This window comes from Esox lucius, chromosome 5, assembly GCF_011004845.1.
Source record: "Esox lucius isolate fEsoLuc1 chromosome 5, fEsoLuc1.pri, whole genome shotgun sequence".
Taxonomy (NCBI): domain Eukaryota; kingdom Metazoa; phylum Chordata; class Actinopteri; order Esociformes; family Esocidae; genus Esox; species Esox lucius.
This window is the reverse complement of record NC_047573.1, coordinates 31,828,571-31,844,799: the sequence shown is the minus strand read 5'-3', so window position 1 is coordinate 31,844,799 and position 16,229 is coordinate 31,828,571. Positions and strand designations below refer to the sequence as shown.

Sequence of the window (16,229 nt, the reverse complement as noted above, 5' to 3'; positions counted from 1 at the left end):
TGGACAACGACAGGGACAACAAGGTGGGCAGTGAAAGCAAGAACCATCAGGCAGCAACTGGATCAGCGAAAAAACAAATTGGACTACGGACAGGGACAGCTATGAGTCTTCAGGCCAAGAAGTCCTGAGGCAAGGTCAAAGTGCTTATGTCCACCCAAGGTTAAAGAGAACAGCAGAGAAAGCATTCCTTGAAACCAAAAGCATTACTGTGACCCAATCTAAAGGTCACCACTGGACATCGCCAACAATGCAGGAAGTAACTCAATTCACTTGCCAAGACTTACGGAAACTAATAACACAACCAAAATTCAAAATGTCTCAAATATGTGCATGTCTGAATTAATAAACAGACTGAGTTAATAAACAGACAAAATATTGCAATCAGTTATACTTTCAATACTTTTTTATTCCAACATTTACCAAAGACAAGCCCGTCACATTTATTATATTAATTGTGTAAAATGTAAACATGAAACAAAACAATAGACATGTTTATTTAAATTTGACAACAATTACATTACAATATGTATTACGATGCCACATTAGGAATACAAAGCATTACTCATGATTGTAAACCGGATGGTTCAAACCCTGAATGCCGACTGGCTGAAAGCTAGGAATGGGAAATTGGCCATATACTTCACCCCATCATGCCTTTTTGCTTAATCAAAATGTCACTTCAAAACCATGATTGAATGTTAGCAAATTCATAAACGAGCGAGTGGTGAAACAGATAAGTGTGAACCACACATACAAATTCCTCTGGCAACACTAAATCTGGGTTCCAGCCCTTGTTCAAATGTAATTCAGACATACATTCATAAATAAAAAACACCTAGAATGACAAAACCATATAAGGAAGATGAAAATTGGACAAGAGATCCAATCTCACACAAAAACATGAGTTTTTGTGTCATGACATCTTGCAATGAAGATTTGTGTCAGGTTTCAGATGAAATAAGGTTCAGCCTTTATCTACCATTATAAGGGTCATGATAAATTGGATTGATAAAGTGCCTTTCCACCAACTTACCCAAATTGCTTAAGGGGGTGAATCCTCTAATTCACAACCACATTGTGGCACCTATCTGAGGTGGGAGAGGGTCATGATTTTTTTTTTAATCCTGTTATATCCAATGAATTGGGTATTATCTTTCCTGATATAAGCCAATTGATCTGAAAATGGAAAGAAGTGCAAGACATTTCTATCTATGTATACTAAATCATATATATTAATTTCCGATTTTGCCTTTGTAGGTCAGTACAATATAAAATGTATTTAAATTAATTCCAATTAATGTATTTAATTTTAGGTGCTTGCATACAAGGACAGCGTGGACACTGCAACTTAAAAAAAAACTTGGAGACAGCTGGATACAGACATTGCATAAAACCAAACATGGGGAGGAATCACCAGCTGAACTATTCAAAACCATGGTTGTTGCTTTCTGACTTCCAAGCCTTTACATTTTGGTAGTAACTGTTACAGTGGGTCTTTAGTATCTTCTTCCATTGTCATTTGTAAAGTATGGGTTATCCTGGCCTCTGCTCTGGTACTGCATGTTGTCTTGGCTTCGACTCAGATAAGGGTTGTTGTCCTGTCCTCCGCTCTGGTAGGGACTGGTGCTCAGTCCCCCGCTCTGGTAGGGATTGTTGCTCTGTCCCCCGCTCTGGTAGGGATTGTTGCTCTGTCCCCCGCTCTGGTAGGGATTCCTGGTGTTGATGTTCCGTGTATTGTCAGGGTTCTGGTAACCACCCATCTAAAAAACAAAACAACGTCTCTAGCTAATACTACCCAGAAATATGGAGATGGGTCTTGGTCTTTACCCAGCAGGCAAAACTAGACAGGTCATATTATATATTTCATATTAGGTCATTAGGTCATATTATTGTTGAATCTGCTGCACTTACTGAGATTGTCTTAATACATAAGAAAAGTTTCTCATAACAAGAAACTAGGCAAGCCTAGTTCAGCCGGCCCGCAATAAAAACATTTATAATTTGCCCTCCCAATATTCTAACCCAGGTCGCCAGTGTGAAAGGCTGCATCTTTAACCACTACGCCACAGAGCTATACATTTGCTGGGTGTCGGTATAGCCTTTTATTGACATGATATATAATTTTGTCACGCATTAACATCACGCCAAGTTTGAATATTTCATTAGACACCATTAAGCATTATGTTAAACTGAGTAACGTTTCTTATTACCTTTACTTCCACCACAAATAGCATCTATTAACTGTATGGCTTTTGCCGCTGGCCGTTTAAACAGCTTATTAGCCTTTCGTGAATGATATTGATATGGTATCAATATAGGTGACGATAAAGGACTGTTTCGTCAAACATCATTTTAAAATCCACCAGAAATAGTCGCAATATAACAGTAAACAGTTTCATTTTAGGCTTCCTATAATATAGCTACTGAAGGTTGTAACCAGCAAAGTTTTTGTCTATCCTGAACAAACACTCTTTTGCCAATAGTCGTTTTAACAGCTAATTAGCAATTTGTGAATGACATTGATACAATAACTATCAATACAGGTGACGATAACTGACTTTTTCGTCAAGTGAAAAGACGAGAGAATCGTGTAGCCAGCGAAGTGTTTGTCTTTCCTGAACAAATCCTAAGGCATGATGTGATTTGACAGTGATGGGAGTCAGAATGTGGTTTCTGTTTTCCGTAGTCCGTGTCTCTAACCACTACGCTATTTAACAAGAGGTAGTCAGTCACTCACTCACTCAGTCAGTAAGAAACATTCGCTCTTCTAGGCCAGCTCTGCTTACGCAGTCCATTAAAAAACAATAGAAGAATTGTATATTTTGCACAAATATTTTTAAATGCAGAAGATCTTTACTAAGACCACATTTTGATTCTGCATATTCACTTAATATATTAAGAGACTTAGGATTATTCCTATTGTTCACTTTTGATGTCATCAATAGGAGGGGGTACAAGAGGTACATTCATATTTTATGGAAACACAGAACCCATAAATATTTTCTCACATTATTTGGGGGAAATTCCATTACATACAGTATTTCATGAATGTACTTTCTGAAAGCAAAGATAAACTGACCTTTATGGACTTCTGTTAAGGGGGTCTCTGTAACATCCAAGTAAAGACTTCATTTTTAAGAATGCCATGATTGGACAGACATAAGATATATGCTGGCGCACTGATATATACATATTTGTAAACTAGGTGCATTGAATCCTGAGTGCTGATTGGCTGATAGCCATTGTATATGAGACTGTATACCACTGGTTTGACAAGCATAACTTGATGTTCTATTTGCGTTGGTAACCAGTGGTACATTGCCAATATAAAAAGGCTAAGCACTGTGTCCAGGCCCTCTGTGATACATAGTGCCTAAGAACAGCTATATGTTTTTACTCTTTCCTTACCTACTTTCACCTCTTCTCCTTCCCCTTCCCTCCCTTGGTTCTTACCCCTCCGTTCCCTGCCCTGGGTACCAGAGCCTGTCGGCTGCCGCTCTCAGTCATCTCCAGGTTGCTGCCACGGTCCCAGCTGTTGCTGTTGGACATGGCACGGGGGATCTTGGGAAAGCCAGCAACACCTGAACTGGCATTGACTGCCCCGCCATTGGTGGAGCCCAGTGCCCTGACATCCTTGGAAGGGTAAGGGCTGGTGTAGGCCGGAACCTCGGCGTGACCGGAGGACTTCTGGGAGGAGCTTTTCTTATTTGTTCTGATGAAAAAACAAAGGGCAGCAGATAAAGAAAATCACAGAAGAGTGGTGAATAAAATGGGCTTATACATCTCATATTATTTTTGGTGATTTAAACAGTATGGTGTGAAATTGGTTGTGTGTGTGTGTGTGTGTTACTCACTTGCATGCACCAAATGCCAGCAGGATAAGTGTGATGAGAAGCAGGGCACTGAGAATAGTGCCAACAATCACCAGTATTAACTTCCATGCTGCAGAGACAGAGTATAAACCAATTTTTATTTTAATGCAAATGCCATGAAACTTAGTTTAACAATGACAGGAAACGCTAAAAGAATACATGCCTAACATCAAATTAAAAGAGCAATTGTTCAATAAACTTACATTCATCACAGTTAAATCCCGAATAACCAAATGAGCAACTGAAAGAGGAATTTTTTTGGGAAATTATATTTTTGCACACAAACCAATAAGATATTGTCTGTCTTCTAGTTGAAAGCTGCATCGTTTTCATGCAAAAAGATAAACATTATTAAGTACTTACTCAACACACTGAGCATCAACTGCTTTCTTCCCGCTCTCACAAGCTGAAGACAGAGATGAAAGTAAGTCTTTCCCAATGTATTATATTAACACTCTTATGCACAAACCCATCAGAATCTGTTGTAAGCGGGACAATCGATGCAACTCACCTTTGCATGATCTGTTAGAGTAGATTGTTTTTATGTAACCAGGCAGACAGGTACACATAGCAATACCACTTGTAGAGTCACACAAAGCTGACTTCTCCTCACAATGATTTGGAATCTTAGCGCACAGGGGATATTCTGTAGACACAGTGAAGATTGCACTAATTACCTCCATACAGAGCTGCGCTTGAGGCAAACATGTTGAATTCCATCAATTGCACGATATGACAGAACAGGAAGTATACTTTGTCCTTAAAGTGTTACGGAAAAGAGTTAAGCATCACACAACAGTGCCTAAGTATTGTCGCTTGTGCTCTGGGTTGTTCAACAAAGTTGTTGCTCCTGCAGAGTTACAGGTTTCCATTTTAGCTCAGCTGTGAAATATCAGATTTAGCAACAGTAGTAACGGCATTATCTGTTGAATACCTAACGTCACGGCTTCTGCTATCACCGCATAAATGTCCACTCAAGTTAAAATTATTCTCAGAGTTATTCTGTTTTGATAGAACTAATTGTTTGCTTTTCCTTAATATGTAGACATTAAAGTTGTTATAATTTAACGTCATAATTTAATTGAAAGATAACACCATATAAATGCTCTAGCAGTCACACATGATATTGGCTATTGACTGTTAAGATTCTATCACTGACCTCTAGCAAAATAGTAATACAGCTGCTGCACAATGTTTCTGGTGTACAAAAAACACAGTTGACACATTTTGCCTGGCTCTTGTCTGGTGTTACTAGCTATAGACAGGATCACTTAATACAACATGGGTTAGCTAACTAGCTTAAATATTGGTTAAAGTCTTGAGTCCAGAGCGACAATATGAAGTCACTTTGACATGAGCTGTATCCCTTTTAGCCGCAAATAATGGACTTAAAGATCATTTCATTTTCAACATTTTACATTAAGAGGTACAGTTAGGTCTTGATATAATTGGACATTGACACAAGTTTTGTTACTTTGGCTGTTTACCAAAATATATTCAAGTTACAGTTAAATAATGAATATGGGCTTAAAGTGCTGTCTCTCAGCTTTAATTTCAGAGTATTCGCATCAGAGTTCATGACTCAAGTCACAGACTTGGACTCAAGTCGCACTTAAGTCACCAATAAATTGACTTGTGACTTAAGTGTGATCTGTTCAAAAGACTTGAAACTTGACTTGGACTTGTAGTCATTGGACTCGTGCCTTGGAAGGTAAATGTAGAATAGCAAAAACTAAGGAAAAAACTTGCCTTCCGTCTAAGTTCTGGTCTGATAGCTCAAGCAATTAAAGTTGAAAAAAACCAGGGTAATGTTAGCGACAGTGCATCTGTTCCACTCGTAATAGCATTTAGCAACAAATATTTTTTACATGCAGTGAGAAGCCTAATGTTAGCTCGCTGTCAAGAATTGGGACTGTTTCTAATCTTTGCCAGCTAGTTAGTTACAGTAGCTAATAACTAGCTAACACATATAACCCTAATGAACACAAAGAGCTGTTAGCTCATGGCTAACCCATGTAAAATAGTAAGACAATATGACAATTGGCAGACAGAATAGGCTGGCCTCAGCCTCAACGTGATCATACTTCAATTAAACATAAAATGCATGTTTGCCATAATACATTAAATGTTGCAATTAAGTATTAATGTACTTGATCATCAACTACAGATTTAAAATAGGCCATAAAATAACTGTCATCCCCAAAAAGTGCATCTTAAGTTGAAAGGACTTGCTTTGGACAAATAGACTATAACTATAGCCTTTAGTGCTTAAAAGACTTGAGACTGGACTTGGACTTGCATGCCGTGACTTGAGACTTGACTTGGACTTGCATGCAGTGACTTGAGACTTGACTTGGACTTGCATGCAGTGACTTTAAACTGTCTGTTTCACATCCAAATTGGAAGAAGGGTGGCGGAATTACAGCTCTTTAATATGCAGCCCCCTCTTTTTCAAAGGACCAAAAGTAATTGGACAGTTGACTCAAAAGCTGTTTCATGGACAGGTGTGGGCTATTCCTTCGTTATTTCATCAAATAAGTAGGTAAAATAAGGAGGTAAGGATGTCCATCCGTAGGCTGCAAAGAAAATCTCTCAGAGAGATAGCAGGAACACAAAAAGGCCTGGATGTCCACAGAAGACAATAGTGGTGGATGATCGTAGGACCCTTTCCATGGTAAAGAAAAACCCCTCCAGCCAACACAACATCTAGCCAAGTGAAGAACACTCTTCAGGTGGTAGGCATCTCATTATCCAAGTCTATCATAAAGAGAAGACTTCACGAGAGCAAATACAGACAGTTCACCATATGGTGGAAACTATTCGTAAGCTTCAAGAATAGAAAGGCCAGATTAGACTTTACCAAAAAACAACTAAATGCCACCCCAATTCTGGAACAGCATTCTTTGGACAGATTAAACTAGATCAACCTGTACCAGAACGATAGTAAGAAAAAGGTATGGAGAAGGCTTGGAACAGCACATGACCCAAAGCATACCACATCATCTGCAAGGCAGTGTTTTGCAATTGCATGCATGGCTTCCAACGGCACTGGTTCACACGTGTTTATTAATAATGTGACAGAAGACAGAAGCAGCCGGATGAATTCTGAAGTGTATAGAAGAATATTGTCAGCTCAGAATCAGTTACATTCAGCAAAGTTGATTGGACGGTGCTTCACTTTACAGATAGACAATGACCCAAAACATTATGTGAAAGCAACCCAGGGTTTTTTTTAGGTAATTAAGTGGATTATTCTGCAATGGCCAAGTCAATCACATGATCTCCACCCGATCGAGCAAACATTTCACTTGTTGAAGACAAAACTTAAGGCAGAATGTTTTGTCAAACAATGGAAGACAGCTGACATTGCAAATGCCTAGCAAATCATCACAAACGACGAAACCCAGCATTTGGACAGCATTCCAGACTTCAAGAAGTCATTGACTGCAAAGAATTCTCAACAAAGTATTAAAAATTAACATTTTATTTATGATTGTGTTAATTTGTCCAATTACATTTGAGTCCCTGATATAAAGGGACTGTGTATGAAAATGGTTGCATTTCCAAAACGTTTCATACGATATTTTTGTTCAACCCCCTGAATTATAGCTGAAAGTCTGCATTTCAATTGCATCTTGGTTGTTTCATTTCAAATATATTGTGGTGGCATATGGAGCCAAAAAGATGAAAATTGTGTCAGTGTCCAAATATTTGTGTTTAAGGCTGATAAGTATGTTTCACAGAAATATTTAAGCACTACAAATAGTTCATGACAAAATCATGGGACAATGTAATTGTGAATCTCCCCTGCAGCAGGACACTCTCAATCTTCACCTTGAGTAATTTTAGCTAAGGAAGCTTAAAAGATTTAACCAGTCATTGTACATCAAGAGACAAGAATAGGTAATAAAGTTAATGTTTATTCTTTGGTTACATACCTTGGTATTGTGCACCTGTCAGGTCAGGATCTAAACAAGCACCACCCGGGGAATTACACTCTTGGATAGCATCTTTTATCACTTGGTTGATCTTGTTTTCAGTTTCATCAGTGGTGGGCTTAAATATGTTCTCCAGGTTTGCTTTCACAACAGTGTTCTTAAGTTTCCACATGGTACGAGCCTCATCCTCGCTCACTGGCCTAGGAGAGAAATTAAGTAAGAAAGTAAAAATTGCAGTAATGTACCTTCATTGGTATGTAATATTATTGTTTTATATTGAAAATGGGGCCAAAGTTAAAATATTTAAACCAACCTAAGCGTCAACACTATGGATTCTAAATAGCCTTTTCTGTTCTGTAAAACCTGTTTCATCTGTATTTTGGGCAGAAAAATGCAAGATCATTGCAATGTAATTTGTTTAAAAAAAATATGAAAATCGAAAGATTAAAGATTAGCTGACAGAATGTGCAGAGGTCTGTCAGACATATATACAGTATAGAAATAATTATTTTACCGCAGTAGTGATCTTTGAAGCTGTTTCAAAGAATTCTTTAGACGCCGGGTCTCTCATGTTTTCATCAAAGTTCAACGTGGCCAGGGTCAGAGATCCAGGGAAGACCTTGGCTGAAAAGGAGAATAAACCCATAGTTGTACATGTTGTAGTAGAAACTGACATAACCAATAATAATTCCTGTTAGAGGACCAAGAAGATGCTACATGACATCCAAAACTATGCATATTCAGTAGATAGCTATTATGAAATACTGAAACTTTATTTAACCAGGCAAGTCAGTTAAGGGCACATTTATAAAAACTGTCTAGCAAGAGGCATAAGGCATCCTGTGTTGTGAAAACACTGACAAAAATAGTGCAAATAAATTAGATTTACTATAATCGCTGACATCGGTGATTCATTAACAATTAATAGTACAATAATAATTGCCTAACATTTAACTGCAGATGATGTAGCTCTCCTGTCTCCTAATAAATAAGAGCCATATAGGTCTAAACCCATCAGACATCAATAGTTTTGTTGCTACCTCTTGGGATGGTACATAGTAAATACCCACCTTCCTCACACAGTCCCTTCTCCTCTAAATATATTTGGCCGACCCGACAGACACAGGTGAAGGTGTGGTCAAAGCCCGGCCGACAGCTGCTATCACCTTTACATGGGTTTGAACTACAGGCATCTTAAAATCAAGGAGAAACACAAATCTTTAGAATAGACACAACAGAACCTTGTTAAAACAAGGAACCAGGCAAGCCTAGTTCAGCCGGCCCGCAATAGAAAATGTTGCCATTTTGAAATTCAAACACAGGTCGCCCACATAAAAGGCTGTGCCGTTAACCACTACACCACAGAGCTGTACATTTGCTGGGTATCAGTATAGCTTCATGTCTTTATCCTGAACAAATCCTATTTTGCTACTGGCCGTTTTAATAGTTAATTGGCCATTAAAATAGCGGCTATGTATTGCATTTGCCTCTGGCCATTTTAACAGTGTATTAGCCAATAAGCTTTACCAGTATCTACTAACTAGTAGTCATAAAAAATTGTCATAAGAATTGAGAAATTGCTAGCGAGTCTGCCAAAGCCATTTCATTACATGGCATAAGAACATATTATTTTCATTCATGGCAAAACAACATACTTTTTTCTTTCATTTGTGAATGACATTTATACAATAACTAACAATAAAGGCGACGATAACTAACTTTATCATCAAGTGAAAAGACGAGAGAATTGTGGAATCTACTAGAAATAATTAATTAATGGCATTGCTATCAATAGATTCGAACTTAGGTCTTCCACGTGAGAGGCACTGTCTTTAACCACTACGCCACAGCATTACATGTTTCAGCCGTCGCTAGACTCCATTGAGGATTGTGTTAAACTGACAAATGTTTCTTATTAAGTTTATCTTCATCACAAATAGCATCTATGAACTGTATTGCTTTTGGCACAGGCCGTTTTAACAGCTTATTAGCCAGTAATAGGCTTACTAGTATCTACTAACTTCCTAGGAATAATCATAAGAATTCAGCAATTGCTAGTGAGACTGAAGATGAACTATTCCATGCCAGAAACAGTCTAAATATAACTGTACACAGTTTCAGGTTTTAGCCAGTCAGTCTGTCAGAGACATTCGCTCTTCTTAGCCGCCTCAAAAAAACAGCGGACTTAAGGGTTAATATCTTAAAAGGGTTATTTGTCTATGCTCCACGGCAGAACCCTTTGGAGAACCCCTTTTACTTTCTGCATGAGACCAAAGTAAATGTCTATTTGGAATCTGGGGTTTTAGTATGACAGGGCTATTCCACTACAGTGTTTTCTTATAGGGACCAGACCTTAACCATTAATATAGTCCTGACATCTTATTTTGATTAATTATTTTTATTGCCAAACAATTGTACCTAAATTAAAGGTTTTATTTCTATTGTATTTTGCCCTGACACTTATCTTTACCAAGGATGCCAATAACTGTCCAGTACTGTTTGTACAGTTTAAAGGTAGATACCTCTATTTGCTTATGGAATATCTGATGATGACGTGGCCCAGGGTGGTCCAGCAGTCTAAAGCTGCTTCCTCCTGTTCACATGTACTACCTTTCCATGAGAATTCATGACTAATTCTACACAGATTTTATATTGTCTTAGTCCTTCACTTAGATTTCCTTATTATAGAATATCAAGAAGATTCATTGGATGACTAACAAGCTTACCTGGTTTTGCTGTTGCAGGAGTCTTTGTTGAAGGAGTCTCTGTTGCAGGAGTCTTTGTTGAAGGAGTCTCTGTTGCAGGAGTCTTTGTTGAAGGAGTCTCTGTTGCAGGAGTCTTTGTTGAAGGAGTCTCTGTTGCAGGAGTCTCTGTTGAAGGAGTCTCTGTTGCAGGAGTCTTTGTTGAAGGAGTCTCTGTTGCAGGAGTCTCTGTTGCAGGAGTCTCTGTTGCAGGAGTCTTTGTTGAAGGAGTCTCTGTTGCAGGAGTCTTTGTTGAAGGAGTCTCTGTTGCAGGAGTCTTTGTTGAAGGAGTCTCTGTTGCAGGAGTCTTTGTTGAAGGAGTCTCTGTTGCAGGAGTCTTTGTTGAAGGAGTCTCTGTTGAAGGAGCCTGCATTGTAGGAACCGCTGTTAGTGGGGGAACAAAAATGGTTAAAGTATAAGTGAGGTTTTTCCAGTGAGGTTAGGGTAAGGGTTAAGATTTGTTATTTCTGATTAACAGGCACATCTCCAATTATTTAACTCTGCAATCATCACAGATGAATGACTGCTCTTCTCTTTTAGTATCCAAATCACTTGCTTTTCTTTCATTAACAGCTCCCATAGTCTTCATGTTGAATTATGCCTTCTGATAGGACACACAGTCACCAGAGGCAAAAGCACAGGATGGACTGAGGCTACACGTTCACAGCTCTTTTAAGTGTAAACAATCAATGCCACAGGAAACACCTGATCAATTAGTAACACCTTTGAACAAAATATCCCAATAATTATGCTCACATAAAAAGAGATGGAACTCTGACAGAGCTGTTATTTCTAGCTGTGCCAATTTATTGGACGTCTACTGTTAAGGCCTGATTGATTGTTCTGCTGAGATCTGACTTCAGTTCAAGAAAATAACTAAATATATAATTAACTAAAGCTAAGCTAGCCAACTATCTAGCCCTGTTGTCGTAAATCAAAAATTAGTATTTTGACAGGGCATGGTGCTGTGTGGACATTTTCAACTTGTTGCTGAGCTTTGTGGAGTCATTCCAAGTTTAAATCAAAAGTTGTATTTCCATATAATGTATTGCTATTTAAATGAAATTCTCACCATGACAATTGTTGTAGTCTGAATAGGCCCTCAGTGAACCCATTCACAGAAAGTCTGTCTTCAAATCAAGCCACTGTTACTTATATAATCAATATAATCATCCATGCAGATGATTGTATTTGGCAAGACCAATGTTCATGTTTAACTAAAGCTGAGCCCTACAAACGGACAAAACAGCCACACAAACACCAAACCCTTTCATTCACCTTTCTCGGTGATACTCCTGCAGAACAACAGTCAGAAAGCAAAGAATAGCAGTCTTTATTGGAGTCTTGGGGTTTTTGACCTCAACTATACAGCTCAGCCTGGTCCCGAGAGAACAACAGGGGACCCGGGTACAGAACAAAGTTTCACTTTCCACAAGCCTATTCTCTCACTGGAAAATCCATATGTAGAGGTATCACTCTGAGAGAAAAAGGAGATAATGTAATACAATCAACAAGCATCCACTATTCAAGGCCCATCCTTACAATGAGAGATTACAAAGACACTGTTTTTCAGGCACACAAGTAAACTACTTCAAACTTTGAGTTGAGTGGCTAAATACAGTTACAGTTGTGCTCAAAAGTTTGCATACCCTTGGAAAATTGGTAAGATGGGTACCATTTGTAAAGAAAACATGAGTGAGCATATCTTTTTTATAGGATTCATATTCAACTGTAGGTCATAACAAAATGGCACAATCATAAAACAAAACAAAACATAACCTTTAATTGCCATTTTCACCTGTGTGTGTCTACTTGTGTGTCTGTAACAAGGCCAAACATTCAAGAGTATGTACATTTTTGATCAGGGCTATTTGTGTGATTTCTGTTATCATTGTGATTTAAAAAGAAGTCAAACAACTATGTGATAATAAATGGCTTAATTTGATCACTAACCTTACATAAATCATACATATTCCATGATCAGTCTTTTTTTCAAAATCAATGCCAAATTCACACAATTTCTGCCAGGATATGCAAACCTATGAGCACAAGTGTTGCTTGGTTACCAGTATTAACAGGTAGATTAGCAACCGGGAAAGAACCTGAACTTCCCTGTCTCTACCTCTTCCGTAACATAATAAAAGTATACAATGATTACTGACCACCCACAAAACACGCCAAAAAGATAATCGAAGACATGGCCTTGAAATGAAACATCACATGAAGTTATCTGCTGCTTGGTAAATAGAACCAGGGTTACACAAGTAAACTCCAGCAGGCATGAAATGTCGTTGTATTAAACAGAGCAGATTTTGAAAACTTTCTCCAAATGTAAAAATGTTTCCATCCAAAAATGTATTATTATTCTGGCATTTTGATCTGAACATATGGAAATTACAGTTTGTATATTGACATCTAGGTCAATGGTGAACATTATCTGGAACTTTCCTCTTTATAGGCAGACACGTTTACAACCTTTTTGAGGCATTTCTTCAAAAGTACATTTTATTAGCTGATGGCTCACCGTTGTGAGGTCTTAAAATGTTATTCATTGACAGAGCTGATTATAAGTGTTCATTTGTGTGGACATACCTGGATGCACAATCCCACGGGTCTCTTAAAGACCATTATTGAAACCTGATATCTGACCTCCAGCAACTCCTCTCCATCCCACACACACATTCACATGCATGGTCCCGCTTTAAACACAGCCCTATTCCCCATCAAGTACAAAACTAACTATTTCAACTTTTGAATGCCTCTCTCAGATATTCAAATGTTTATCCTCGTCAATAATTTATCTAAAAACCTCATACGTTTCCTTACTGCTGGTCAGTGATAATAAAACCAATGCGTTTCAATCAGCTGAGCTAAGATCATCTGATTTCATCAAAATCAATAGGCCAATTAATACAAGAACATAATGTTCCTGATATGAAGCCTAGGTATTTATGAGTTCATGGACTTTGATGCTGTGTCCCCAGGCGGGGCGGGTGGGCTAAGCCCTGAATGTATTGTGATCCTACCGACACATCTGTATGTCCTATCAAAACCATTATAAGAAAGATCAAGTTATTTTGTGAACGCTTATCTGTTGGGGATCATGACCAACAGGTAAGGGTTACTGAGTAGGCCTATATATTTGTCTAATCACAACTTTAGGGTTAGAGTTTAGTGATATATAGGAACCTTACAGTGACTATGTTCAGAATAAATTACACAAGAGTACTCTGATTTGATGAGCCACCTGAATCTGAAACAAACAATATGATTCCTGAACCAAATAATTTGAATGCATGGAGTCATGTCATCTGAGACAGAACAACCAGGCTGGATAGTGGGCCATCGCTCACCCGAGCAGGGAGGGGGATTGGGGCACATTCCTAAAATATCCCATCAAGCAGTGCATGTTTCAGTACTAGAGCGATCAGTGAGCATAAGCTGTATCATAAGCTGTATCATAAGCTGTATCAGGACAGAACATCCCAGTTTGACAGAAGTTGAATGAAGATTTTTTTAATGACCAATTCAATGCAATTTCCTGATATGATGAACATGGGGTTTACGATGGGATTTTCTAAGTATTGAGAAGAACTGTTTTCATTTGCATCTATATTCTTAATCTTCATTCCACATTCCAAAGACACAATCATTTAAGAATCGTACTGTTTCAGATGGGATGCCATCGTATTTTATAAAAAGGAGTACCAGCGTCATGGGGTGGAAAAGGCCAGGATCAAAATGTAATAATAAACCATCTGATTAGACAACAAACTGTGTTAGCGTGGTCAAGCTAGCACCATTTGTCAGGCATGATCTATTGACATTGAAAACATAAACATCAAGTACAATGATGCCTTCAATGCTAGCAGTCACAGGTGAGCAAGACTCCAGAAGGACCCCATCTCAAAAGTAAGAGATAAATATAGCCAGACTGCTATGGAATTAGTGTGGCATCTGCAACCTCTGCCCATATTTAGACTTTAACAAAATATCACTATAATCATGATCCTATGATGATAACATAATGGATACAGTGGAAAAGGCCCTCCAAATAACTGTTTTAGCAATGGCGAGACTTGGCAAATCTGAAGGAACATGCTATCCTCCATCATCAAACGAGACCAGGATTTGTAAAATATATCGAACAGGATATTTCCATGCCAGTAGATTTATATAAATGTCTGGTCCTTTACAAAAGATAAAGTGTACTGTATTGACCATGTCATTGATTATATACAGCTCTGGAAAAAATTAAAAGACCACTGCATCTTTTTCTTTCCTTTCCAAAAAAGTTGAAAAGGAAGGTTTTGAGTGAGAAACAGAAGGGTTAAAATGGAGAGACCACTGCAAATTGAATGCTTCTGTTCCTCATTCACAACTTTCCTTTTCAATTTTGCAGGGGCCTCTTAATTTTTTCCGGAGCTGTATAGTATAAAGGAAGTTATGAATACACTGTAGCGGAACATTTAGAACAGAAATGAATATTTGCATTCTCTTTTTTTGCACTGGCCAATGGATTTACAATAGAAGAGTTCACTAGCTGGGGGGGATATAAATTACAGAAGAAAAATCTTTGGGGAAATCCTCAAAGTACTCCTTAATCTCCAATATTGTTCCACAAGAAACAATTTTGGAAAATAACTATATCAAATAGATATGTATCAAATCCATCGGTGAGGAAATGCGCTGAAATAAAATGTAATATTAATAAAAATAAATATAAATATAAATATCGAAAAATAAATAAACCAATACAAGAAAGTCTAGGCTAATGAAAGATCTTTTTAAAAAGTATCCTAATGTTTTTATGAATACCATTATCTCCACATTTCATATAATATTAAATATTGTTGATTCTCTGCTATAAAGCTTTCGTCCTTCGAAATTATATTGTTGCGTTTTAACAATAATAGCCGAAATACTTTCATGAAACAACTACTCCTGAAATGCATTTCTTCGATAGGCTACAACATAAAATAATGATATGGATGTTTTCCAAAATGTGGCACGTGCTGAAGTGTCATCTGGACAGACAGGACACCGTTTAACTTACTTTCTGATTGTCCGAAAACGGCCACCGCCAGGCAGCAGAAGAGAATAAGTTTACCGACGAACACCATAGTCATCTCAAGAAAGAAAAATAAATAAAGAATAAAGTTCCTCAATGCCCATAAAACGAAAACGACTTTAAAAAAGATGAATACGATTGGCGTCCCAAGGTGATCTTTCCTGTTTTATAAGAATAGCGTACTTATAGCTCAGGTGTCGACTGCCACCCGTTTTAACTTTTTAGCCACTCCTCATTTCTGAGCAGTTGACGCGCTATGGTCATAAAATTACTCGAAACGCGTATTAGGCGTATTATGTGTTATTTCCCTTTTAATTTCTCGATAGAAAAGAACATGCGTGTTTGTGACTACGGATTTACACAATTCGACTTTACGCCAGTCAAAATATCTGTTCATTTTGTATTTATGACTAGTCTTTCTCCTCTTTTGTTCACTCATCTTCTCTTTATTCCTTTCCTTCTCTTTACCTTTCGACCTCATCATCTACACGCTCCTTACTTCACTAATTTTATACCCTTAATTTGTCCTTCTCACATCTTCCTCTCCAATCTTTAATAATAAATAGTACACTACTAGATGAAATACTTTGGTTAACAGATACCCATT

At 37.8% G+C, this 16,229-nt stretch overlaps 1 protein-coding gene across 1 annotated transcript; it reads right to left on the bottom strand.

The window, feature by feature from the left end:
* Positions 1 to 475: 475 nt before the first annotated feature.
* Positions 476 to 15,802, bottom strand: muc13b (mucin 13b, cell surface associated). The gene is made up of 12 exons (XM_029119681.2): positions 15,608 to 15,802; positions 10,537 to 10,935; positions 8,881 to 9,003; positions 8,325 to 8,434; positions 8,124 to 8,182; positions 7,811 to 8,010; positions 4,384 to 4,518; positions 4,236 to 4,278; positions 4,076 to 4,113; positions 3,855 to 3,942; positions 3,454 to 3,712; positions 476 to 1,760 (listed from the first exon to the last, which is right to left on the bottom strand). Exons 1-12 carry the CDS (start codon positions 15,678 to 15,680, stop codon positions 1,497 to 1,499), a joined length of 1,791 nt encoding a protein of 596 aa, XP_028975514.2. The 5' UTR covers positions 15,681 to 15,802; the 3' UTR covers positions 476 to 1,496.
* Between the last annotated feature and the right edge of the window lie 427 nt (positions 15,803 to 16,229).

Bases quoted from the DNA above. Each gene is read 5' to 3' on its own strand.
- muc13b (XM_029119681.2), bottom strand. From the start codon at position 15,680: ATGACTATGGTGTTCGTCGGTAAACTTATTCTCTTCTGCTGCCTGGCG. The intron at 8,183-8,324 runs GTAAAATAATTA...CCCAAAATACAG, and splicing joins CTTCAAAGATCACTACTGCG to ATGAAACAGGTTTTACAGAA. The intron at 1,761-3,453 runs GTAAGAACCAAG...TTTGTTTTTTAG, and splicing joins CCAGGGCAGGGAACGGAGGG to ATGGGTGGTTACCAGAACCC.